The sequence below is a fragment of the Emydura macquarii genome, unplaced genomic scaffold (assembly GCF_026122565.2).
Source record: "Emydura macquarii macquarii isolate MOO-44397 ecotype Brisbane River unplaced genomic scaffold, CSIRO-AGI_Emac_v2 contig_3113, whole genome shotgun sequence".
NCBI lineage: Eukaryota > Metazoa > Chordata > Testudines > Chelidae > Emydura > Emydura macquarii.
In genome coordinates, this window is record NW_027133250.1 from 1,865,006 (window position 1) to 1,891,623 (window position 26,618).

The 26,618-nt window shown below is 42.6% G+C and overlaps 1 protein-coding gene across 3 annotated transcripts; it reads left to right on the forward strand.

Annotated features, from left to right (window-relative positions):
• CTPS1 (CTP synthase 1) lies at positions 1-25,654 on the forward strand. Of its 3 annotated transcripts, XM_067530728.1 has the most exons (19): positions 1-110; positions 1,168-1,345; positions 1,824-1,994; positions 2,914-3,014; positions 3,759-3,875; positions 6,018-6,101; positions 6,365-6,445; positions 8,767-8,918; positions 12,294-12,426; positions 13,840-13,928; positions 15,266-15,360; positions 16,110-16,172; positions 16,795-16,838; positions 17,832-17,928; positions 19,407-19,462; positions 19,547-19,643; positions 20,391-20,535; positions 22,581-22,671; positions 24,413-25,654. In XM_067530728.1, the coding sequence occupies exons 2-18, from the start codon at positions 1,180-1,182 to the stop codon at positions 22,663-22,665; spliced, it is 1,776 nt and encodes a 591-aa protein (XP_067386829.1). In that variant the 5' UTR covers positions 1-110; positions 1,168-1,179; the 3' UTR covers positions 22,666-22,671; positions 24,413-25,654. The 3 variants fall into 3 exon arrangements, with proteins under 3 accessions (XP_067386829.1, XP_067386830.1, XP_067386828.1); XM_067530729.1 differs by lacking the exon at positions 1-110 and having other exon boundaries at positions 836-1,345; positions 1,824-1,871; XM_067530727.1 differs by lacking the exon at positions 1-110 and having other exon boundaries at positions 837-1,345.
• Positions 25,655-26,618: the final 964 nt, after the last annotated feature.

The following is a 26,618-nucleotide window of genomic DNA, read 5'->3' on the forward strand; positions in this document are numbered from 1 at the left end:
CGCTCCCCGCACGCCGGCCTCATGCGCTCATCACTTCAGTGCCAGCCGGCTCCAGCCCGCGCGCCCACCGCTACCTCGCGCCGCCGCCACGACCCGGCCCAGCGGGCAAGGTGCGAGCGCGGGGCAGGGCGGGACCATGGGGCAGGGGGAGTGGACGGGACCAAGGCGGCGACAGCTGAGGGGGGAAACCTGCGGGCGGGAGCGGGCAGCTGGGGCCGGGCCGGGCCCCGCGCGATCGTGGCTTGGACGAGGGCCAGCCCGCGGCGCGGAGCCCTCAGCACGGGCCGGGCGGGGCTCAGACAGGCCCCGCCTTGAGGCGTGTTAGCGGCGGGGCGCGGGCCGGGGTCCCTGGGGGAGCGGGGTGTCTCGTTGTCCCCCCCGTGGCTGTGCTCGCCAGGGAGCCCCGCCTCGCTAGCCCTGCAGCGGGGTCGCTCGCCCGCCGGCTGCTCGCTCCGGGCCCCTCAGCAGCGGGGCGGGGCTGGCGGCTCCCGTCGTGGCCGGCTCGCTGGGGGCAGGGAGTCTCTGTCTGTCTGTACCGCGCCTAGCACAACGGGACGCTGAGGTGCTAGGCGTCAGGCAGCAGGGCCTGTGCTGGCGGGCCGGAGGGAGCTGTGGGGACCGATTTGACATCGCAGCTGGGGCTGTGAAGTCCGCTCCCTGCTGCTCAGCTGAGGCCCAGCCCGGCTGCGGTGTCTGCACCGGCCCTGCAAGCTGCGGGCCCCTGCTGCCGGGAGGCTCCTTTCCACGTGCCGTGTAGACAGAGCCAGGGTGCCTGGCTGGGAGAGGCAGGCCCTGTCTAATTTCTTCAGCCATTTAAACATGGACTCCTTTGCTCTTTCACTCTGCTCCTGTCCTGTTCTGGGGGGGGAAACACCACTTAACTGCAGCAGTCAGACTTCTGTGACAGGCAGCATCTGGTCGTGAAGCAGCTGGGAAAAGGACTTTACCTAGGTTATTGGTAGTGCAGTAGACATCAGTGCACCTCTTCTGTTTGTGGATGCTTGCTTCAAAATCTCAGCTCTGTGAATATGTTCAATCTTCCTGTACTTCCCTGAAAATATTTGTGGAATGATAAGAGAACATTCTCAGTTCAGTGTGGCCATGTGTTTTTGTCCACTTAAATTGACAAAGATCTTGCTGTCTAATAAAGAATACTTTCTTATCCAGATCCTTAGACAAATGAAGTACATTCTAGTCACAGGTGGCGTCATCTCAGGGATTGGAAAAGGAATCATTGCAAGCAGTATTGGGACAATCCTGAAATCATGTGGATTACACGTCACCTCCATTAAAATTGATCCCTATATTAACATTGATGCGGGGACCTTCTCTCCTTATGAGCATGGTAAGCTGAACTCACCATTCGTAAGATTCCTGTAATACAATTTTTTTGAGGAGAGGGTTGTACAGAGCAGCAAAACAGTTTGATATAAGCAGTTTGTCCTGTACACTCTTACACCTTCTCTAGTATGAAGGTTTGGAATTAGCAACAGCTAACTCCCATGCATCAGTGACAAGCAGATCAGTGATTTCAAACTTGAGATCAGACTATGTCATTATAAATAAGCTCGGAATCTGGTCTGTTATGTACAGGCTGTGCAGTGATTTAGTCTTTAACATGTTAATCCTATTCCACTTTCTCATTCATGAGGTTTTTATTTTTGTTTGCTGTTCTACAATTAAACATTTTAAAAAGAAAGTAAACTACTTTATCAAGAAGCTGTCTTGTTACACTGAACTCTTTCCATTGTCTCAGAAAAACAACTTGCTTGCATGTACTGTGTCTCGCGACTGATGTTTTTGCATTTTACCATTTGCTGCAGGTGAGGTGTTTGTGCTGGATGATGGAGGGGAGGTGGACCTGGATTTGGGTAATTATGAACGCTTCCTTGATATCTGTCTGACCAAGGACAATAATCTGACCACTGGGAAAATCTATCAATATGTCATCAACAAGGAGAGGAAGGGAGATTACCTGGGCAAAACTGTCCAAGGTAATGTAATGCTTCGCTTTACCGCTTATCGATATAAACCTAAATCTGTCCCTATCTTGGGTAGTTCTATGTCTCTCTTGTCTGATTTGAGTTACAAAGAGGACATTGCATAATTCTTTGGACTGGTCTACATTTGAAAGTTGTACTGCAGTACTTATATCAGTCAGTGGTGTGACATTTTAATCAATATAGTTATACTGGCACAATTCTTCATGTGGTTGCAGTAATGCTGCTGTAAGGCACCTCTATACCGATATGGTATTCCCCCTCCAATATATAAATAGCTATACCAAAGTAAAACACCTTTATACTGATATATCACTGTTTCCATATTAGTGGTGTGTTTGTTTTTAACTGTATCACTGTAGTTAAAGCGGGAAAACTTTCTAGTGTAGACAAACCTGAAGTGTCAATAAGCTAATAACCTGGCACCAACATGGCTACAACTACACTGCATACAAAAAAACTTATTTTCAGACCAATATCTTTGTGGATCATGTACATCTTGTGGCTGGTTTAAGGTGGGCTGCTGCTTTTTATAACTCATTAATGAATACTATAGGAGACAGTCTAGTAACATTTAAAACTACCTTCCTTTTTTGTTACCCAGTTCACAGACAGTTTTAAAATAACAAAACTCTCCATGCTCTGCATATAATATTGTTCATATTGGAGGCTTCCAGCTGAAAAGCATCACTTACAGTTGTCTAAACTGTGGAGTAGGGCTACATCTTGTCTGAAAGGTCATGGCTAAGAATAACCACTTCTTAAAAGAAATGCTGTGATTAAAAAGTCAGAGATCAACAATAGATGTGAATGAGAAGCAATGGCCAGTTAATCTCAATAGTTTGCTACATGAGTTTAAGATGGAATTTATGTAGTACTGTGGTTTTAAACTTTGCCCCTATTTCTCTTCTAGTTGTCCCCCATATCACAGATGCTATACAGGAGTGGGTAATGAGGCAGGCACGAATTCCTGTGGATGAGGATGGCATTGAACCTCAAGTGTGTGTGATTGAGGTTTGTAGCATTTCCCTCCTTACTCTTGGTTCTCATGCAGAATACATTGAACTGTGCACTGGTAGATAAACTTTGCAGAGACTGTTTTTTTTTATTTAAAATTTTTTTTACCCTATTGATTAGGACAATTAAAAAAAGAACAAATCCCATTTTGTGCACATGCAAGCTTGGTATCCTAGTAGGGTGAAGTGGTGGTACTTTTGGTCTCTTGTTGCGTAGGGCATTGGAGCTCAATTTTAGCACAGCGTTAATATGCGTGGACCCAGGGTAATAAGGCACGTGAACCAAATGTCTTTGCATATCAGTCCCTAGATTACATTGGCCTTGTGGGAAGCTGCTTTTCCTCTGCAATCCAAACTATCCTAAGACAAGGACATTAAGGGGATAAAACAGTGGTTGGATAGAAGAGTGTGAAGTCCCAAGGATGCTCTCATGGCCATCTTTGGTTACACTGCATTTGGCCATGTACAGCTGTCTGAGAGGAATAGAAAAATGCCACCAAAAATGCCAGGAAACACATCATCCGATACTGAGCATCTCATTAAAAGACGCCATATGCCAAGCAAAAATACTGCTGTTATTGCTCCAGAGAGTTCACATAGTGACATTTGTACTGGCTGTGCTGTAGGCTTTTCCCCCCACCCCACCCCATTTTTTTTTTAAATCAAATGAAGAGACCGGAAAGATACCGAGAAGTATGTTATGGGAAGTTTGGTGCTATTCTACATGACTTTCTTTTTTTAGCTTGGTGGAACAGTGGGAGATATAGAAAGTATGCCCTTCATCGAGGCTTTCCGCCAGTTCCAGTTCAAAGCCAAAAGAGAGAACTTCTGTAATATTCATGTCAGTCTAGTTCCCCAGGTAAGTCCCTAGAAAGCTGTGATGGCCAAGGATTTCCTGTGTAATTAGGGCTTATTTTATAAATGTTTAACAATGTAGTATAGATACAGTTATATTGAAAGATATCTGTGTATGTGTGTTCGTAATGTAAATGCAAAGCATAAGTGTGTACATAAGGAAAGAATTCAGAACATGCAGAGACATAGCTGTCCACAGCTAGCCTACAGTACCGATATCCTCCCAAAGGGTACCGTTATGTGCCTAGTAAATAGTTGGGAATTTCAGCAAATATAAAGTTCTGTACTTGTTTTATATTTTTGTTGCACAATTTGGAATATTTGTTTCTATTGTCTTTTATAGCTGATAGTTTGCAATCTGGGAGCCCAGTTTTCCATTTCCTTGCACCTTGTGTAGTCACTTACACTTCTGCAAAGTGATTGTAAAATGCTATCAAATCAGAGTAGATACCGTTTACACCTAATTTCTGCTAGACTATACAAGGTGCAACAGAACAGAGAATTGGGTTCTGTGTTTCTTATTAGTACCCTTTTAACAGCCTCTCTTTGCCTGTGTCCTCCTTATAGATTCTGTGTTACCTCGGACTTACAAAATAAATCAGATAACTTTTAGAACTTTAAAACAGTAGTTTCCAGGATATTCTTTCAGGCAGTCTCTAAAGGTTTTTTGAGTGGTTTTAGTTACAAAGCTGACTAATTTTGATGTAATATGCGTTTTAAGTTTAATTAAACTGTCTCCCTCACTAAGGGTATGTCTATACTGACGGTGGCAAAGTTGCTGCTGTCAGATTGACCTATCTGGATCGATTGAGCGGTCAGTGAAGACCCGCTCAATCAATCCAGAAGTCGACATGCTGGTAAACCACCCCCTCAAATGCCGTAGCGCTCCATTGACGGGGACATGGTTCCCGTCAGCGCAATGCAGTGAAGATGTCGTGCAGAAGGGAAGCACAGCAGTCGATGGGAGTTACTCAAGCTACTCTGTGTAGCTTGCGTAACTCCCATTGACTGCCACCGAATCGCCAGATAAGTGTAGACCAGGGTTAAAAGGGTTTAATTTTAATCGACACTAACTTTGTGCAGACTCTCAGATTTGAGTGTCCTTCGATTCATAATGGTCTGACAGAAGTTTCCTTGGGATCATAGCAGCTTTAAAAAGGAATCTAACGTTAATTTAAGAAAAGCTATTCTGAGACTGTGCAGAAACATGAAATCATTGATGCAGATAAGAATCAAATAAGCAAGGCAAAATGTTGACGACAGACTCCATACAAAAGAAAAGCTAAATCAATGTGTGCCAAATGGATAAGGAGAGAAATTGTGGATGTTACAAATGAAGATTAAAAACAAAATTAAAACATAGTCATAGTTACTGGTAACCTTTTTATAATCTCCACAGCATAGTCCCAAAGCCAGTACATAACAATTTAGTGGGGCAAATATCTGCACATATTCCCCTATTTTCAAGTTGCTGTACAATCCTCTTAACTCTGAAACTTAACAGTGACAGTAGATGTTGAAACTAACTATTTCACTGGTGAGACAAGGTGGGTGAAGAAATACCTTTTACTAGACCCAACTTTTGTTAGTGAGAGAGATGAGTTTTCGAGCTTACACAGAGCTCTTTTTAAGGTCTTGTATCTCTAGTATCCTAGGAGCAACATAGCTACAACACCACTGCATAGTTCACTGGTGATAGTTTTAGCAGAAACATCTATCTGATGTGATTATCCAGCACTATTGTCTGTAGATACCAGGATGGGGTACAGCAGACCAGCTAGTTTGTTAGTTGTTCCCCACTCCCAGGAACTTTTAACGCAGGCCCCCTTCTCCCACTCTCCCCACTCAGTGTGGAAAATGTTATGCACTAACAGGGAGTGAGCAGTAGACAGGTGGGCTTCTGCCCAGCTAAAATCATCATGTTTTACCTCTCCCTTCCCTAATACCCTACAGTACCTCTGGGTCTGTATGTGATTAAAGTGGCAGTGAAATGAAGGAAAGTACCTCACATAAATTCAGGATCTCGTACATATAATTAAAATTTAATTGATGGATAGGACCTGAGGGCTTGAATGATTATTGAACTCCTCATATGCACATCTTGACATTAATACAATAATATATTTTCATCTTCTTTGACTACTAGCCAAGTTCTACAGGAGAGCAGAAGACTAAACCCACCCAGAATAGTGTTCGTGAACTCAGAGGACTTGGTCTTTCACCAGACTTGGTAAGTTTTGCTGTACTGCGTTCATTTGGAAAGTGTGGGGCTGGCATCCTTTAGCAACCATTTCTGATCTAAATCGGGCTTGGAGTGATGGGGTGCTGGTGTCTACCAATGGTGGTTTAGAAGTGATAAACCTTATTAACAAATTATCCAGCATTTTTACAAGAGATGGGAACTAGGCATAGAAACTGTTTTAATGACTGGTCAGATTAATGCCTGAGCGCTGTTCTGTTTCACAACCTTGATATCACTACTTTCTCTGCTAGATTGTGTGCAGATGCTCCACTCCCCTGGACACCTCAGTAAAGGAAAAGATCTCGATGTTCTGTCATGTAGAACCAGAACAGGTAAAGACTGCTGTACTTTCTCCCTTTCCTTGTAACCAGTATTTCTGCCATTTGTCAAATGCTTAGGGCAGCATTTTATTTGGTGCCTGGAGCTGCTCTATGCTAGCTATACATCTTTTATAGACAGAAAATACATCTACATTTGTCTTGTCTCCAGTTCTTAAACACATGTCTCTCACATATATATTCTTGAATTCCTCTCTGGGTCAGCCTGATACCTGATTGAATAGGCAGAAACATACTAGGTACAATTAAGAGGTTTAGAAAAATCTGTGGAATCTGACTTATTTCCCAGTGGCTGTTCTTGAGACCTCTTAACCTTCCAAATTCCTTCTGCATTTAGGAAAGACTGTGGCTTCTAAAACCAGTGTTCAGAGCTCGAAAAGTATTTGCACTGCATTAAATAATAGGATTTGTGAGGATTTTACTTCTTGTACAAATATGCTGTCTAATGGCCATACTTGGCATTGCTCATATCTGCCTGTTCACATTAGTTACAGATTGCACAAAAAGAGATTATCCAGGAAAAATTAATGTTATCTGCAGCACATTTATTTTTCACTTCAGGGTGTTATGTCTTTCATGTACGAGAAACTCATTGTTAAAGAATAGGCAGTCATTATTTGTCAAGTAGATAAATCATTGGGTATGGACAAAATATGAAGCTAAACCCGTAAGTGTTTTGTAGGCTAAAGGATAGTACCTTAAAGTCCATTTAGTCTGTAAAGTATCACTTTTATGAAATCCTCCTGGGGCACTATATTTATCTCTCAATTATTCCAGATTAAGCTTGCTCAGTTTACAAATAGTTTTCTAACTTCTAACACTGCAAAGTCAAGCTGAATCTTACTGGTTCATACGTTGTCACCAGTTGTGCAGTTGGATCTTGGCTAAAAATTCTGTAGCTGTGTAAACCAGAATAAAATCTAGCTGCACTAATCTCTGAAGGGCAGATCAGTAAAGTGACTAAGTAGATGTCTTTTTTTTTTTTTTTAAACATACTTGCTTTTCAAGCCATAATCACATTTTAATGCTAAATGCTGTTTACCATATAAACAGAAATAATTGCTGCTTGGTTCTTTCTGTTGAGAACGGAATTCAGCTTCTATTTGAATCCATGAGGCAGCAGGACTTTCAAAGTGGGAATGGAACGTTTTGTGAGATCTTAAGTAGTGCAGTGTTTATTCCCAGTGGACAAATGTCACAAGACAAATCTGCTTAGATTCTCTTAGACTAGAGATATTGAAATAACCCCCCTTCTCAGCCCTACAGAATCGTTTGGTTAAGTCTTAAATTAACAAATTTTTAAAAACATTTTTGTAAATGTAGTGGCAGTGAAAGTTGTCAAATTCTCTTCTGACAACAGTACAAGCTTCCCTGTGCCTTGCATATAATCCTTGTCTGGAGAGATCAATGATTACTTATTGGTATTACAGAAGTATCTAGAGGCGCCAATCAGAAAATGGCACTGCAGAACCCTGACATAAAATAGTCCTTACCCCGAAGAGCTTGTGATATGAATTCAGGACCAGATGCAGTTGGGCAAAACAAACGGGGAGCATGAACATAAGAACAGCCATACTGGGTCAAACCAATGGTCTGTCTAGCCCAGGATCCTGTCTTCCGACAGTGACCTATGCCAGGTGCTTCAGAGGGAATGAATAGAACAGCTAATCATCAAGTGATCCCTCCTCTGTTGCCCATTCCCAGCTTCTGGCAAACAGAGCATGGTTTTGCATCCCTGCCTATTCCTGGCTAATAGCTATTGATGGACCTATCCTCCATGAACTTACCTTGTTCTTTTGAACCTTGTTATAGTCTTTGCCTACACAACAAACATGAGAGGGATTAAAGTTCAGCCTCTATGGACCATTTAGTCTGTGATCTCTGTATTGAAAGAGCCAAGGAGGAGTACAGCTAAATTGTGTTGGGTAATTTGGGAATTGGCTTACACTTTCATTTATTATTTTAAATAGTTGATCTTCCCTTATGACAGTTTTGAGATTTCTGCTTCCCTGTGCATTCAAGTGGGAGATGGATTTGCTCATTCCTACTTCATACCATTAATAACACTCTTTTGGAGGAGCCACAGGCAAATAGTGGCTCTTGTGGATAGACTATTCGGTTAGGAAGAATACACTTACATGCTGTTTGAATTCAAAATCAGTTTTCATTCATTTTGAGTATGTGTGTGTTAAGTGATCATGCAGTTGTCTTCTGGAGGCAGAAGGAAACAGTAGTTCTAGTTGTCTGATGTCCTGCTAGAATCATTTCTAGGTATGTATGGATATGTTTTAATGCCCTTCACATTTTGTGAACAGGTCATTTGTGTTCATGATGTCTCGTCCATCTACCGGGTTCCTCTATTACTTGAGGAGCAGGGAGTTGTTGATTACTTCCGACGCAGGCTTGACCTTCCCATCGAGAAGCAGCCCAGGAGGATGCTCATGAAGTGGAAGGAGATGGCTGACAGGTGGGCTCCACCATCGGGAATAGCTTGGAATTGGATTCTATCCTGGCTTTCAGTGATCAGCTGGGGAATGGTTCCCCAGAGGGCCTAATGTTGTTTCAAATTCCCCCAAACCTCCATGTCTCTTTTCATAACAATACATTTTTTTTTAGATAACTATTTAAAAAAAAAACTGACAGGGAACTAAGATACTGTTGGGCAGTTTATTTACTGAGTTCCTTTGAACTGTATCCTTTGCCTGTAACATGGTACTACTTCAAAAGATGCCTAAAATAGCATAAAGGGGAACATGAAATGTGTGCTTTAGGATTTTTCCTTTTTATTCTAAACAGACCAGCCTTAGGAGAAATTATTGATACATGTTTAGGATTCATCGGAGGCATCTCAACAACAAAATTATTATTTCTTTATTTCACTTCTAACCCAGCAAAGCAACTGTCCCTTGAAATGTCCTCTGCCTTGGATTCCCTGGCACATATTAGTACCCCTGTGAATAGCAGGGCAACAAACACCCCACCAACAGGGAAATGATGAAGTCAGGGTTTAGTCAACATTCAGGCATATTTTGAAGCTTTCAACAGTGTATGTTCCATGGGGTATAAGAAAATGGTAAGTTTCAGAAACTTCTAAATGAACAAACATTGATTTATGTTTACCCTCCAGACTCATCCTTACTCCACTGCAGCTATTAGAGCCTACTGACACAATCAGTCTTGCACACATCTGGGTGAGAAATGAGTGACCTTGCAGAACTACTTAGTTTAGCTGTTTTTCTCCATTAGCTTTACAAACTCAGGTTCTCACTGGTATATTTAAGACTCGGCAACTTTTAAGTAGGTGGTTGAAGGTAATCATAAAAATGTAGGACTGGAAGAAACCTCGATAGGTCATCTAGTCCAGTATTTCTCAATGGACCGGTCCATGGACCAGCATCGGTCCCTGAGATCTCCCTGACACAGTATAGGAAGCTGGTCCCTGGTATAAAAAAGGTTGAGAAACACTGATCTAGTCCAGTCCCCAGCACTGAGGCAGGGCTAAGTACTATCTAACTCATTTTGTCTGTCTTGTTCATAACAACCTCCAGTGAGGGAGATTCCACAACCTCCCTAGCTAATCTGTTCGAGTGCTTTACTACCTTGACAGTTAGGAAGTTTTTTCCTAATGTCTAATTTAAATCTCCCTTGCTGCAATTTAAGCCTGTTATGTGTTGTCCTGTCTTCACTGGATAAGGAGAACAATTTATCACCGTCCTTTTTATAACGTTTGAAGTATTTGAAGACTGTTGCCATATCCCATCTCAGTCTTCTCTTCTCCAGACTGAAAAAACTGGGTTTGTTTAATCTTTCCTCCTAGGTCATGTTTTCTAGATCTTTAGTCATTTTTGTTGCTCTCCTCTGAACTTTCTCCAGTTTGTCCACATCATTACCAAAGGGTGGTGTCCAGAACTGGACACAGTACTCCAGTTGAGACCATTTTGATGCTGAGTAAAGTGGAAGAATTACTTTTCATATCTTGCTTACAACATTCCTGCAATACATCCCAGAATGATGTTTGCTTTTTTTTTCTTTTTTGCAACATTATTACATTGTTGACTCATATTTAGTTTGGAATCCACTATAACGCCCATATCCTTCTCTGCATCACTCCTTCCTAGGTGGTCATTTTCCATTTTGTGTTTGTGCAATTGGTTATTCCTTCGTAAGTGGGGTACGTTACATTTGTCCTTATTGAATTTCATCCTATTTATTTCAGACCATTTCACCAGTTTGTCAAGATCATATTGAATTCTAATCCTGTCCTCCAAAGTGCTTGCAACCCCTCCCAGCTTGGTGTCATCTGCAAACTTTATAAGTGTTCTCTCTATGCCATTATCCAAATCATTTATGAAGATATTGAATAGAACTGGACCCAGGACATCCTACTCAGTATGCCTTTTCAGTTTGACTGTGAACCATTGATAACTACTCCGAGTACAGTTTTCCAACAGTTGTGCGCCCACTTTATAGTAGGTTCATCTAGGCTATATTTCCCTAGTTTGCTTGTGAGAAGACCATTTGAAAGAGTATCAAAAACCTTAGTTAAGATATATCACATCTACTGCTTTCCCCATCCATGACTTGCTACCCTGTCAAAGAATTATATCAGATTGCTTTGACATGATTTATTTTTGACAAATCCATGTTGACTGTTACTTATCACCTTATTGTCTTCCAGGTGCTTACAAATTGATTGATTGTTTGCTCCATTATCTTTCCGGGTACCGAATTTAAGTTGACTGTCTCTAATTCCCTGGGTTGTCTGTGTTCCTGTTTTTATAGATAGGTACTATATTTGCCCTTTTCCAGTCCTCTGGGATCTCTCCTGTCCTCCACAGGTTCTCAAAGATAATTGCTAATGGCTCAGAGATCTCTTTAGTGCCTCAAGTATTCTAGTGCTCTAGAATTCTGACATGTTCTAATCACCTGGATGATGAAAACCCAGTTAAATGACTGTACAATATAGCTAAATATGGTTACAATATACAATGGTGATGTTATGGATACTACTTTGCTTTGCCTTTGTAACTAGTGATGAATGTTTAGTGCACTGACAATTTATTGTGGCATTGTGCTGAAGTTGAGCTGCATTTTAATGTTTCCTTTACTATTTATGGGTACTGCTGGTAAAGGCAGAAGAAAAAGGTGTCTGTGTGACCTGAATGGAATGATTGGAGGGATTCAGACTAACAAGAGTTCTGTACCCCAATTTTACAGTTACTTGGGTCAGTATTTTCAAAGCAGGTTGCCTGAAGTTAGGCGCTTATAGACATATTTTGGCACCTCAGTCAGTGGCCCCATTTCAGAAATGCTGAGCACCTGCAACTTCCATTGTCTTCACTGTGAGTATGAATGCTCAGGATCAGGCCCAGAGAGACCTGTGGCTTTCCAGATCCAAACAAGAATGTAACATCTTGCACCACCAGACTTTGGAAATCTGCACTCATGGGATTTAGAAGTGTTTTTTTTCCCTCAGCCATTGGAATGGACGAAGTTGGAATCCACAAAGGAAAATACCATTCAAGATAAAGATAAACAAATTATGATTGTGCTTTCCTCTCTGACTCTTACCTATTTTGGATCTACTACAACTAATCTCATCTTCTTTAAAAATAAACCGAAAGATAATCAGAAATGAAGAAATTAGTTGTTCTCCCATACCATTATTATTCTCTGCAGCTGCTTAGCAGAATTTTTCTTTATTAAATGATAGTCTGTAAATTACTATATTCCATTCAGAATAACAGCTGTTCCCATTTAGGCCAGATTTTGAGAAGTACCCAGTGCCCATCAGTTCCCATTACCAATGAACAAGCCTTGTATTTTGGTTTTCTGTTTCTAGATATGACCGTTTGCTGGAGACCTGCTCCATTGCACTTGTTGGCAAATACACCAAGTTCTCGGATTCCTATGCCTCTGTCATTAAAGCTTTGGAACATTCCGCACTGGCCATCAATCACAAACTTGAGATAAAGGTATGCTCTTTTTTCCCTCCTAGCTAGAGTGGTATTTGTATCTTAACCAGATTGTCTGCAAAACTGGAAGCAATAACATCTAGGATACATCTCACAATTTTCAGAATGATTCAGCAGTCAGGAACATTGAAACTCATTCCCTTTGGATTACAGCATCCAAACATCAGTTACATGCATACAGCTTAATAGCAAACCAACCTCCCACTTTCAAACAGAGGATCTACATAATGCATGTGCAATGTCTCCTTTTTAGGTGTTCAGTGTTGAGCCTGAGTGGTAGTCTTGGAGCGGCTAGTGTTCATTTTGAATTTCATCTAGCTGCTACTGTAACCAATTCTTTGTAGGACTATCTGACTTCACTTGGTGGCACTGTCAAGTTTCATGATGCGCTGATCTAGTACTCCGCTGTGATCTTGACACCAGCTGGAAATGTAATTGTCTCCATAAGCCTATTGGGCCATATTTGGACTTAATGAATATTCATGGGGTACTGAAATGTCTGCCATCTTTCAGCTGAAACGTCAAAGAAAAAATTCTTTAAACCAGGTTATCTCTAAATATGAAGTAGTATCCAAGAGGTGTATAGCACCATTGTGTGTAATAGGACTAGTGAAGTATGTCTTGTGCCCTAGCACTTAATGTATTGCAGCATTGTACCAAGGCTGGGCTGCCTTCCAGCATTTCCCTTCTCTGTTTAATGGTAGGATTTGCTTGTACCAGCAGTCAGTCGTTGGAGGCTATCTGGTTTTGGAACCTGTGTGGTTCAGTATGGGCACAGGATTCTAAGTGCCGCAGGGAACCCCTGCATGTAGGATTTACACAGGGGCTTAAAGAACTGCTTAAGAGAGAGAAGAGGAAAGTGAACACTATTCTCCCCCCCCCCCAAGTCAGGAGATGTTAAGGATATGGGTGCCTGCAGAACTGTAACTCTGCCCATTTTTTTTCATATGTGCCATCATAATGCAGTGTTAATTGTTCTGGATCCCTGCCACATTCAGTGTGCAAGCTGACTAAGCGGTTAAGGAGACAGTTCACATTTTGTTATCCTCATTATTGTAAGTGTGACTCTCCTGTGCTGCATGCCATCTAAAACCTGTGGAGTTGTCTTACTTACCACACAGGTCTGCTTCATTCACTATCCAAACTGCTCAGTGAGGCAGGGGTCCTACAGGAAGCATGGTGTCTGCACATTAATTAAAGACTGTAGTGATGATGAACAAGAAGCTAGGTTGCCTGGCAGGTGGAAAATCAGACCAGGCAATACACTAGTAAATTTACAATAAGAAACAGGCCTGTGCTGGCAGAGAAGGAGTCTCATGCATCTAGATTCACTGAAAACTAAACAGCAGGATTTGGTGTCTGGAATCTTTTGCCAGTCTTTCTCACTATGATTATTCCTGGATTTCTTCCTAGTATATTGATTCTGCGGACTTGGAACCAGCTACTCTACAAGAAGATCCAGTCCGATACCACGAGGCCTGGCAGAAACTCTGTAGTGCTGAGTAAGCAGTTCATAACCTTAGGCCTTTTCTCAGAGGATCTGACTTCCCTTGCTGACATTTTCTAAATTATTATTTAATCAGTTATACTCAGGAACCCTCCCCCCATTGTATTGGGTGCTGTACAAACACACTGCAGAGTTTACAGTATAATTTTGCGTAATTACAACAAACGGAGGATGGAGGGACAGCAATAGCAATGTGGTTACACAGACTACCTGTGCGCACAACTAGCTGGCTTTGAGGAGAAAGGGTGGGGGTCAATGAGAGGTATGGGAAGCGTCCACTGGGAGAAAGTGGGATGGGGAAGGGTGGGGATAGAGGGGATGGCCAGGCTGGGAGGAAGCAGAGGGTGAAAATGTGGGATAAGTTTTTACCTTTAAAAAGGAGGTGTGAGGAGGAGGAAGGGAGAGACTAGATTGCAGGGAAGGGGGTGGGGTGAGCCCAGTGAGCTGTGGTGGGCCGTGACTGCTAATCAGTTATTTAGGGGAGCAGATATCCACTTACAGCTATTGATCAGTAATACAAAAGATCACCTGCAGAATCCTTGTGTTCTTGCAGCTGCTGTTTGGACATATTATGCTACAGTCAGTTGGTCTGTCTCTAAGCAACAGACTGATTAATAGATATTTGCTGCAGAGCACATACACTAATCATCATAAATGGTCCTGCTCTTTCAGATCATGTGAAGAGCAGCAGTAATAATACTTTGCTTACACTGCACTTTTCATCTATAACTCACAGCAAGTCACTCTCCCCATTTTACAGGTGAGGAAATGGAGGCACAGAGAGGGGAAGTGGCTTTCACAAAGGCGCCTAGCAGCCCAGTAGCAGAGCTGGGAACAGAACTTAGATTTTCTAAGTCCCAGTCCACTGATCTGTCTACTAAGCCATACTGCCTCTCATATTATAGCCTATATTATATTTCTCTGTCCAAAGAGATTTATTACATAGAAACTAAACTTCTTATAAATGTTGCCCTAACAAGTGTGTGTCTACAAAATCCTGCAGCTCTCACAGAGCCGTCTGGAAAATTAGGAGACAGGACTGGAAGAGATTTCCTGGGTCACTGAGTCCAGTCCTCGGTTGCCATAGGCAATCTTGTCATTTAATCCCATTCATCATATTTTAGTATTAATGGATCTTGCCATTTATAAGCACCTTAAGGTTTTTCACTACTGTGCATGCAGTTATATTAAAAGAAGTCCTTGGTAGTAAAATGAATTGGTCCGGTCTTGTGACTCCAACTCTTAAAGCAGAACAGCTGCAATACTTGTTTGGAGGGTGTAGCAAACTGCAAGTCTCATGTAGCTGGATTTTTCCCCTCCCCCCTTGTACAGTGGAGTCCTGGTTCCAGGTGGGTTTGGCGTTCGAGGAACAGAAGGGAAAATTCAAGCTATTTCCTGGGCAAGAAAACAGAAAAAGCCCTTGTTAGGTGAGCAATAGAATGTATCTGACAGTATGAAGAAGTGTGGGGGAGGGTGTACATCAAACAAGTGTGCACCCAAAGTCTGAATCCTACCCTAGCCCTCTGATCAGAGGTGTCTCTATTGTGGACCAATCAAACTCTTGCTTTGACTGTTATGTGCTAATGCTTTCTTAACCTCTAGCGTTCTCTTCATGCAGCTGTTTGGAATGCTATAGCTAATAACTAACACTTATAACTAAGAAAGCACCAAGACAGCATTTAAAATGTGTTTTATAATATTCCCAAGGAAACGTAAAGTTCTTCTGGTTGTCGTTGATTGCAATCATTTCCCCCATGATTTAATTCTAGGAATGCATGCATGTAATGAGAAAAGATAAGAGAAACTAACAGAAGAGAGACCAGTACGGCAGTCAGCACTGTTCTTGATTGACAGTTGTGTGACATTGTGTGTGAATGTATATAAATATTTTTTTTAATCCACTGTGTTCTGACTCAGGAAAGTCTAAAGGAAGATGCCTTACTCTCTACTGCAGCCTTGGCATATCAATGGCTTTTGCCAATGACTATCAAAAGTTCTGAGTCCCAGTCAGTGCCATCGCCACTAGTTGTCCTTCCTTTATAAATCAGTGTATTTCTGTGGGTTGTAGACGTCTGTGCACGTGCCAGAGTACAGAGCTTTGCATTACTGCATAATCTGGGAGAATCTCACAACGCATTGTCCGGTGTCGTTTTCATACCCTCTACTCTTTCTACAGGAGTTTGCTTGGGAATGCAGCTAGCAGTTGTGGAATTTGCACGCAATGTTCTTGGCTGGCAAGGTAATCGCGGCAATAAATAATGGTCTGGGTTCAGGTTGTTAATGGATTGATTGGGATGATGTCTGTAACTACTCCCCATTCTTGGTGAGTAGGATATGGCTTTTGGGGAAAAGTCTGTCTCCAAGAACCAATCATAAAGGAAAACTGCACCCACTTTGCTCAGTCCATCAAGTTGAAAGTTATCAAGGTAGGAGACGCTTGACACAATAGATATAAATATACTATAAAATGCTGCAATCCAGTTTCCATCCTGCTTGCTAGTTAGAATTAAAATATGAAAGAAAAGGTTTAATTTCCAAAATAATGAGCAGTTTTTTCTGATGATTAAGGCAAATTGGAAACTGGTTTACAGTATTTCATAATGGTTTTCCACACGGCCTGTGTCACAAATGGCTTTGCTGTCCTCAGGAAGATGGCAGCTTCTACCCAGGAGGCCCAGAAATACTTATCTAAGAAGGCTAATAGATACATCTTCGCTTGTTTGGGGCAGATTCTGCTGGCTTGACTCTCACAAGTGGTCCCTGCATAAGTTGGTATTGCTTACATGAGTGGGATTCAGCCCTATCTTACTCATGTTCGGTTTGTGACTCCTTGCTTCTAATCTAAGAATGTAATTTTACAGATGCCAATTCTACAGAATTTGACCCCAAAACTACTCATCCAGTGGTGAGTATGGTGTGATTCAAGAGTGGCTTGTTCTGAACTCCCTTGCAAGCTGGAAATGTTCTGTGTGTGTAGATAAAGCCAAACAAACTTGTACTGAAATATCTAAAGTTTGAATTCACATCTCTTGCTATCTTGGTGCAAATCTGAGTATGGGTACTCTTATTTTGGAAGTAATGTCCTAGTTTTGATTTACCTTAAATCGATTTGTCGTCTTTTTGGCAGCGGGTTGGTACACTATAGAATGTACAGACGCTGCAGGGTTTTTCCATCCACGCATTTTTATAAAACAAAGACCTTACACCTAAGAGTTTAAAGGGCAGTTTTCAGCATGGATGACTTTTACATAGCAACTAACAAGATTTATAGTTGAATGGTGGATATGACCCAACCGAGAGAATGTTAATGGTGACAGTGCCAAATATTAGTCTACTTAAACATTAACTTCTGAAGCATTTTCTTGATCCAGTTGAATCTCTGTCCACCCTGAACTAGGACTGCAAGTCCATGAAATCTCAGCTAGATAAGCCATGATCAACAATCCACAGTACTGGGATTATAGCTCAGGTCACGAACAATAATTTAAAATTTTCCTTTCTCTCCAACTCTGAAAAGGAGTTTGTTTAAAATACCAAGTTTATAAGTCTAGTCACCACATACTGATGATTCTAATTTTGCAGTTAGAGCCTGTCAGTTGGAATCCTGTTACCCTGATTATATTGGGATATGTACACATGCCACCATTAGGAGACTGTCTGTCTCCTAAACTGAGACTGTCCCAAGATATCCCCAAACCTAGCAACTACAATTCTGTGTCTTCCTTAGAAGAAAGCCTAAGTTAAACATCTAATTGTGTTGGGCCCATGGAGTGGCTACTTAAAACAGGTTTCACTGTTTTTCTTTTCTTGTCCTATGGATGTTTGTGTTTGAATCTTGTTTGAGGTTTTTTTTCTTCCTGTTTCATTCACGGTTCACTCTTTCAATGATCTCCCCTAGGTCATAGATATGCCAGAACATAATCCTGGGCAAATGGGTGGGACCATGAGGCTTGGCAAAAGGAGAACCCTCTTCCAAACCAAGAACTCGATCATGAGTATGGTGTTTTTACTACTTTATCTTCTTGGTCCTTCTATTATTTGTAATGATTCATAACAACACAGTGTGGTGAGTGGGGCAGAAGTGTGACCTAGGAAATTGGCCAGATTGTTTAATGCTTTTAAAAAAACTAAAAATTGGCCAAGACTGTTGTGTCTGCTAGGGATTCCTTAGACTTTCTGTGGTGGAAGTGAAACATCAGCTGTAGAGGAAGTAGGTGCTGGTGGAAACCAGTTACTTTGGGCTAGATCCCCAAAGATACTTATGCCTAACTGTCACTTCAGGTGCCACCGAGATACTCAAAACCCTGGCTCAGCTGCTGCCTAATCCTGTAGACGCCTGAATTCCATGGATGCTGACATTTCTGCTGGCAGACAGACAGGCACATAAATCTCAGTCCTGTTGCCACCGAGCTGCTTGGGGCCCTAGTGCCTTTCACAGACAAGGCACTCCTTGCCTATTTTAACTGTGGGACATGATCCAGTAAGGTGCTCAGAACACACGTGAGGGTATGCGTGTCTCTGTCCCATTATTCCCAAGAGCACGGGCTCACCTAGGATGAGGAAGACCCAGGTTTCAATCTCCACTCTGCCTGATTTGAAGCAGGGGCTTGAACCCAGTCCCCTACACCCCAGGTGAGTGCCCCAATCCCAACAGGCTGTTGGGTATTCTGGGGTGTGGCTCTCTCGACCTGTCCTGTTGAAGCTGTTCTGCTTTGTATAAATTAAATATTTATGGGAGCAGGGACTGGAACCTGACTCTCCCACATCCTGGGATTGTTCCTTAACCACCAGACCAGAGAGTCAGTTTCTCACTTTGTGTCTCTCTCCGGCCCAATGCATATTTAATTATTTATACAAAATGGAATAGCTTCAGCGGTGGAGATTGAGAGAGATTCACCCCGAATAGCCTGGTGGGTAGGGTACTCACCTGGAATGAGAGAGACCTGTGCTCAAGTCCTAGCTCCAAATCAGGCAGAGGGCGATTTGAAAGCAGTCTCCCATGTCATAGATGAGTGACCTGATCCCTTGGCTATTGGCTGTAATGAAGAGAAGGGGTCTCTCTGATGTGTTTTTGTGAAAAAGGTCTGACCTGGCCTAGGTGCCTGACTCCAGGAGAGTGCTCACAGGTGTGAATCCTGAGCAGAGGTAAGGGGGGGTTAGACCTACTCCTCTCCTCAGTGTTTTCTGGTGGCTGCTGTAGGCGGCTCTGTTCAGCTTGCTGGCCTCTGTGAATCCCTTTTTTAGGTACCTAACTCTGGAAGCCTGGGCACTGAACTCAGGTCTGTAAATTCCACTGGGTGGCAGGATGCCTACACGTTAATACTGACTAATGCTCAGTTGCAATGCTACAGTGCAGATTGCATGATTCGTGGATAACACAGGGAAGAGAGAAGCAGAAACCTCATCAAGTGAAGTTTACCATGATCTTAGATGTAATTAAGGAGAAGGTAAAAGGTCCTCTCTTTCTGGGCAGGAAAACTGTATGGAGATCATGACTTCTTGGAAGAGAGACACAGACACAGATTTGAGGTATCAATTGGTGTGTTCTGGGCTTTGTAAACTTTCCCACTGAAGAGCGTGAGAGATCATGTGTACTTTGCTGCTTTTCCTCAGGTGAATCCAGAACTGAAAAGCTTCTTTGAGGAACAGGGCCTGAAATTCGTAGGCCAGGATATGGAAGGAGAGCGAATGGAGGTGGTTGAGCTGGAAGGTAAGCACTAAGGCGGCTCTGTTGGGGTTGGTGTGCTGTCAGGGAGAGGTTTGTTTGTCTGGCAAGGCAGCTTCTCTGTGGGATCAGGGCAGGATCTCAGTATCTCAGGTCTGTTCCGCGAACAGAACAATTGAAGTGCAAAACAGTAATGACTATTAGCAGCTGGAGGACAGAAGAATATGAAGGACAGAGCAGGGAGGTGACCTCCCAGAGCACAGAGGGAGCCAGACTCAGGCTATATCTATGCTGACGGTGGCAAAGTCGCCGCCGTCAGATCGATCTTTCTGGATCGACAAGTGGTCAGTGAAGACCTGCTCAATCGATCAGGAAGTTGACGCAGTAAATCCACCCCTTCAAGTGGCGTAGCGCTGTGTCGAGGGGAACGCGGTTCCCGTCTGCGCAGTGCAGTGAAGACGGCGCGCGGAAGGGAAGCACAGCAATTAATGGGAGTTACGCAAGCTACTCTGCATAGCTTGCGTAACGCCCGTCAACTGCCACTGAATTTCCAGGTAAGTGTAGACCAGGGCTCGGGGTTGGAACTCAGCCGTCTGAGTGTGTCTGCCTGGCCACACAGCTCAGATCCTAGTGACGTGCTCTAGACTGTCAGCAGGAGATGCCAGTAGGGAGATGTGAGGAGGTTGTCCAGAAGGACCTTGCAACATGAGACGTGGCTGCTCAGCGATCTTTTCTTAGACTTGTTATTCAGAGTTAACCTAACACATTCTATGCTTTCCTCTCTTCTCTTAGAGCACCCATTTTTTGTTGGGGTTCAGTATCACCCAGAGTTCCTATCCCGACCCATAAAGCCGTCTCCCCCATACTTCGGCCTCCTGCTGGCCTCTGCAGGGAGACTCTCACATTATCTACAGAAGGGCTGCAGGCTCTCGCCCAGGTAGGTTTGGGTTAGTATTCTAGTCCAGTGCCTGACTTTCCATAGCACAGTACTGTCTATTGAACCGTGGCTGACTCTTTCACGCTGGGGCTGGGGACTCCATGACCTGACAGGCACGGGGACCCCAGCATGCCTGGCACAAAGGCATCAGGTGCATATTTTCAACATTCCTTCTTCCATCTCCTTCACTCTGGATTAGACGGTGCCTTGAAGACTCTGGCTACATGGGGTGGAATCCTACTGCCCCACACAGACCCTTGGGAAGGTTTTGCCTTTCAGGGGACCAGAATCTTGCAAAGAACAAGGGGTAGTATGCATTTTGCACTATCCCTCAGGGAACAGGTACCCTGGGGATGCTTTGAGGCACTGCAGTTGCATAAGGTAAGGAAAGCTCCTGGCAGCCTCCCCACGCTCCCTGAACACTCAAACAATTACCAGGCACAACATGGCTGCTCTTGGCCTAGATGGCATGCCTAAATAATCTACAAACTTTTATCTCTGTATTGTCCTCTTGCTGGGTCCAAAGTAAGGGCAGATTCCTTTCTAGCTTTTTCTTGGTCCAGTTTGCAGAGGGATTGATACTACAGAATACGTTTATAATGACATACCTTCTCCCTTTTATCCCTCTGTATTGTGCTCTAATACAAGCAGCAGATATGTGGCCAATATACTTTGGTTCATGACACCTTGTGCCCCCCTTACCTCCCTTTTTCAACAGATACAAGAGGGTATAGCAGGCAGCAGAGACAGACAGCTTGGTAACTGAGCTGCTCTAAAGCACATAGAACAATTTATTTTATATTATTTTTTAAGCGACTGTGTATCAGGAAAACAGTGGTCTTAACAAGTGGATCCAATACTGGATAACGTTGAAGCTTTTGGGTGGAGTTGCAAAGATCGTGCATACAGCAGTTGGTATCATAGTACTTGGCAATGGCTGACAGTCATACTCCAAACCTGCTCATTTGAATCTCTGGGCTATGCAGGCACATGCCCAATATACAGACTACAAAGAGAATGTAAATGTGAAATATCTAGACCCTGAGAATACTGAGATGACGTACCTTAGATTTCCCTTCTCAAAATCTGCCATTGGAATGGCTGTGCTGAGAACAGGAGGTGCCAATAGTTTGCTGTGCAGAGGGAAATAGTAACTTAAAACATTTTGGTTTGTTATCTACTGTTGGTTAAACAATTCCCCTCTTGGTGCTGAGTCTGTATTTCATTGCACCAATATACAGTGTGCTTCATGTTTAGCATGTACTCTAGCTGAGCTGACAGTGTGTATAGGGTGCCTGATACCTATCCCACAGCTCATTCCTGAGTTATCAAAGCTCCTAGTAAATAGTCTGTTTCCAGACTAGAGGCAGCAGGATGTCTGCCCTGGGAGGGTTGAAGTAGAGTGGGTTATACTGGAGATTCTGGTTAGTTTATCTGCCAAGACTGATGTGTCTTGGGGTTGTCCTTGCCTTTGTGGATAGGTTAAATAGCTTTTGAATTGCACAGACCCCTAAATTTAAACCATGTCATTGTGATTGAGCCTCATTCCTACAGAGACTGCAGAATTTAGTCTTAACATGCCATTTTACACATGTTTACACGTCTTATTGGGTGTTGTACTTCTATCTTTGGGGAAATTCTTAACCTGAAACCCAGCATAAAAGGTTTCCAAAAACTCTATTCAGAGTTTACTCTATTAACTAAAGGCCAACTCTCTGCTATTCTGGTTGTGTGGTGCCTAGGAAGAGGCTGTAATGGCTCCTGGGGGCCAGCCAGGCCACTGATGGCTGGTCCACAAAATTAAGCAAAGTAAAACCACTGAGGGGAAGGATCCCTGCCTTTAAAGACAAGAACAGGCAGAGTGTCATCTAGAACCCTCAACTCGTTATGCCTACAGCCAGCTTCCACTAACTCATGGTCTGCAGACTGGTCTAACGGGTCTGTGCTCACTATAAAACAACAAATGTAGATGAACCAGGCTGTCTGGCTAGTCCTGTGGTGTAATCTCTGCTAGAGCTTCCCTCACCTAAACCTGTCTTCCTCAGAGACACCTACAGCGATAGAAGTGGCAGCAGCTCGCCTGACTCGGAGATCACAGAACTGAAGTTCCCATCAGTAAATCATGACTAATTCTTGGTAATTGAAAACATGACATCAGTCTCTTTCCTCCTTTATCTTTTCATTCCTTCCCTCCTGAAATTTGAATTCTTCAAATCAGTCTGGAGAATATTGGCATGATGTGAGTCAGCTTGCACTTCTCATGCATATGTGCCAACTGCATTCTGAGTGATGAGTGGTATTTTTGTGTCTGGAAACGTAGCTAGTTCTGATCCCCTTAGCAAAATGGGCACACAGCAAAATACAAAAAGGTGTGTGGGAGTTTTGTTTTCTTTGTTTTGTTTGTTTAAATAATAAATATCTGTCTCTTGAAATTAGAGACAGACTAAATCCCAGAATCAATTACTGGATTTAATTCTATAGAACCATTATTTGACACATTACACCAAGTAAAGAGAAGCTGAGTATTTAGAAAAGCTGTCATTGTTTTGATGACAAACCATAGAAACTCTTTCAAAAGGAAGAAAAAAAGCCTTGTAATTAGCCTGTTCAGGCTGTGATCACGTATTTATCTGTTATCTCATCTGTCTGTTTGCCCCTTATTTAAAAGCACTGTCTTTATCACTCACCTATTGTTCTGACAACAGGTTCCCATGTCAAAACAATGAATCAGAATTTCAGAGTTGCTGAGCTCTCTCAGCTGAAAAAGTAGCTGCAGATGCTAGGAACCTGTGAAAACTGGGTTTATTGTGGTTACGAAAACCTCAGTTTTTTCTCATTAAAATGTCCTAAAATTCAAGCTTCTGCAGGAAAAGAAAATTGATAACTGGATATGTGAAGTCAGTTTTTCTTCATGGAGGTGGTGTCTGTACATGGTGTAGTTTCTCCATTGCTCCCAGCTATGACTTTCTACATATCCTGTAAGCTTACTTGGTATTTTTCTAATACATTAAGCAGAATTTGTGCACATACATGTAGTATTTGCAAGAACGAGAGGATTTTTGTTGTTTAAAGCCATTGGGTCAGAATGGTCATTTTCCTCTTAGGAGATCTCATTTCAAAAAGGAACTGTAATGTAAAAGTGAAGTGTCAGAAAATTACCAGACTTTTGTGCACAGGTCTCCCTAAAAGGTTGTTGATAGCATTCGGAACAGAAATATTCTTTAAAACACTTCTTTCCACGTGAAGTTGTCTTGGTACCTTCAGTGACTCAAGGCATCTTGGAAAGCCTATGATTTTACAGATACTGTGGATTGCACTGAGACAGCTGGTACTTGTGATGCCATATTCTAGGAGATCATCAGTGCAATACAAAGACTTCCCAAAGGGCATTGTACTTATTTTTGTGCTGATTTCCACCACTGCCTGGTTAATGGGGACGTTAGCACATAAATCTGGGTTTAACTCACTTGTCATTTTTGCTTTAATAACTGGCCCAAGGAATCAGGATTTTTTTCTTGAGATAAGATGTGATGCTGCTCAGCCAGCGGGAGCAGATATCTTGACATTATTCTTCAGCTCTGCAATGTTTGTCTTCTAGTTTACTTTAGTGCTGTTTTGAAAGCAAGTTTGTTATATAAAAGGGCAGATTATGCATTTCTTTTTAAAAATGGTCATAATGCCTCTATAAACTAGCTGGGCTCGTTCTCCTGGGGAAGAGGAGCCTAGTGCGCTACTGCCTGTGGGGGGAGATACGGTGCAGTGCGCTGACAGTCACACCAATGCAGGCCGAGGGGAATCCAATCTGCACTGTGCACTTCAGATCTGGTGCTCTTGACCTGCAGTAATTCCTGCTCTTGTCCTTTCTCTGTTTGTACAGGTGGATCCTCACTAGAAGAGGAGAGTCTTTGTTCGACTTCCTAGGCATTCTTACAGCAATATCTTGAATGCTGTCCACTATGGGCTTTCTTAAGTTATGTTTTTATAATTATGTTATGAAAAATTTGTCCTTCTCCCCCTCCCCCCAAATTTTCTCTGCCTTTTGTTGAATGTCCTTATAAATCCCTGAGGAGCATTTGCTATGGTGCATGCAGCTCTGGGCTTCTCTGCAGCTATGACCACCTCTGAGAATCAAAGTTAGGAAGGCGAGATGCTGGAACAGGCCTTAGGTCACTGGAAAAAGTCCAGTCGCACATGCTTCTTAATAATGCATGGTGAAACTAGTATGAGTTTGTGTCTCAGACACTTTGGCATTTGGGCTGCTTCCTCCAAGCACTGCGTGTTGTCATACTGTTAAACTCTTTGCAGGAGGTCAAATATTGGGGCTTTCTTCATTCAGCTCTTGAGCTGAGCTATGAAAGGTGGGATGTCAGTTTATTGTGCTTTATGCAGCCTATCTTTTTAAACTACTGTTCAAAATCTTTGGCACTGGTGGGTTTTGTGCATTCAGTGCTAGCAATGAACTTGTAACCAGGAAAATCTGACTCCTGGAACAGAAGAGTTAGTCTGTTCATGAACATGATCAACTCTGATCCTAACTGTGACATGTCACTCTGCAGGGATGTAATTAACTTGAGATCATGTTTTTTTTTTTAAAAAAGCCACAATGTCAGGAAGGCCCATCTTTGCCTGAATGAGGCATAACTTTGAGCCCTTCAATGCCAGTATTTTCTGGTGCTGCTGCTTGGGCTGGGAAATCTTAACTCCTTGCATCAAGGGGGTGGTATAGAAAAGAAAGTGATGAACTGTTTTCAGATGCTGCCTTTAAAAGCTCTCATTGCTATTCACCTTGGATTGAAAAGTTTAAGGTGCTATATTTTATTAACACTTTAAATTAAAGGGAAACTTTCCCTTGCCTTTTTTGTCATGTCCTTGTTTCTGAATGCAATAAAAAGTGCCATTGTCCTAAAGGATGGGTTTAGCAACTTGCCTACAGTGTTATTTGGTTTAGTCTATGGTGTGGGTGAAATGGGATGATTCCTTTTGTTCTGCCTTTTTGCCACACTGTGAGAAACAATGTTTGGTCTTCAGCAAGTTAGAAGAAAGGAAGACTGTTTCTTTACTGTATTGTGTCATATGTCCTAAACCCTTTTCAGTTCATTAAAGTTTGAGGAAAACTGTGTGTGTGTGTCTTGCCTGATTGGGTATTAACTCTGTCACAAATCTGTTCTAACAGTGTGAAAACTCTTCTTAATACTGTGTCCTCATGACACTCGCAGCCCCTGAGTAAGAAATATTCATTCTAAGGTTGCATCTTATTGAGGGGAATTTTGGCAAGAATTCCTTGAGTGATCTGTATGTGCCATTACAACTATCCTATAATAATAGGGTAGAGATGTTCTGTATATTGAAACACACTCACTGTAAAGTGACTGATTCTTTAGCATTGTGACCTCACTTTATCAGTGTATCATTTTCATTTCTAAGAATATTTTTACTATATTGGCTGAAAAATTAAACTCTTGGTCATAAAATGCCTAGTAATAAATACCTCAGAGCCTGCCATGTTTCTTCCAGATTTCAGGAAAAAGGACCAAAGCAGTGTGTGGTGTATAATTTAAGTGTAACTCTCTCCATCCATATAGCCTCAAAATGTTGGATTAGATAGCAAGGGTGTAAGCACCTTTTTTATGCTGGATGTATGTGGTACTAAAATACACCTGCTGCAGCTGGAGACCACTGGGCAGAACTTTGGTTCAAATGTGCCATCATCTTCATCAGTGGAAACAACTGTAGGTCCCAAACACTGGAATCAACACTTCTCTGTCCTCTGCAATTCCTTTTATTTTTGATTCTCCCTATCTTTGCCTTTATTCTTCTTCCCTGTGCATGACCAGCCTGGCTTACCTTCCTGCTGCAGCCCTTGGGTGCTGAGAGCCCACCTCTGGTCCCAGTTGAAGTCGGCAGGAGTTGCTACAGGAAGCAGGGGCCAGCACTTGAGCCTGGTTCTCAAGGCAATAAGCTTTTCCTGACAAGGATTAGACTTTGCTGGTCAATTTCCCTTTTTAGCAGGCTCTGTACAGAAGGTGCTCCAATACTGGAGCACTCTTGCTTTCTCCTCAGCTGCATCTGGGCCAAAAGTAGCC

Bases quoted from the DNA above. Each gene is read 5' to 3' on its own strand.
- CTPS1 (XM_067530727.1), top strand. From the start codon at position 1,069: ATGATAAGAGAACATTCTCAGTTCAGTGTGGCCATGTGTTTTTGTCCA. The intron at 6,102-6,364 runs GTAAGTTTTGCT...TTTCTCTGCTAG, and splicing joins TTGGTCTTTCACCAGACTTG to ATTGTGTGCAGATGCTCCAC. The intron at 17,929-19,406 runs GTATGGTGTTTT...CTTTCTGGGCAG, and splicing joins AACCAAGAACTCGATCATGA to GAAAACTGTATGGAGATCAT.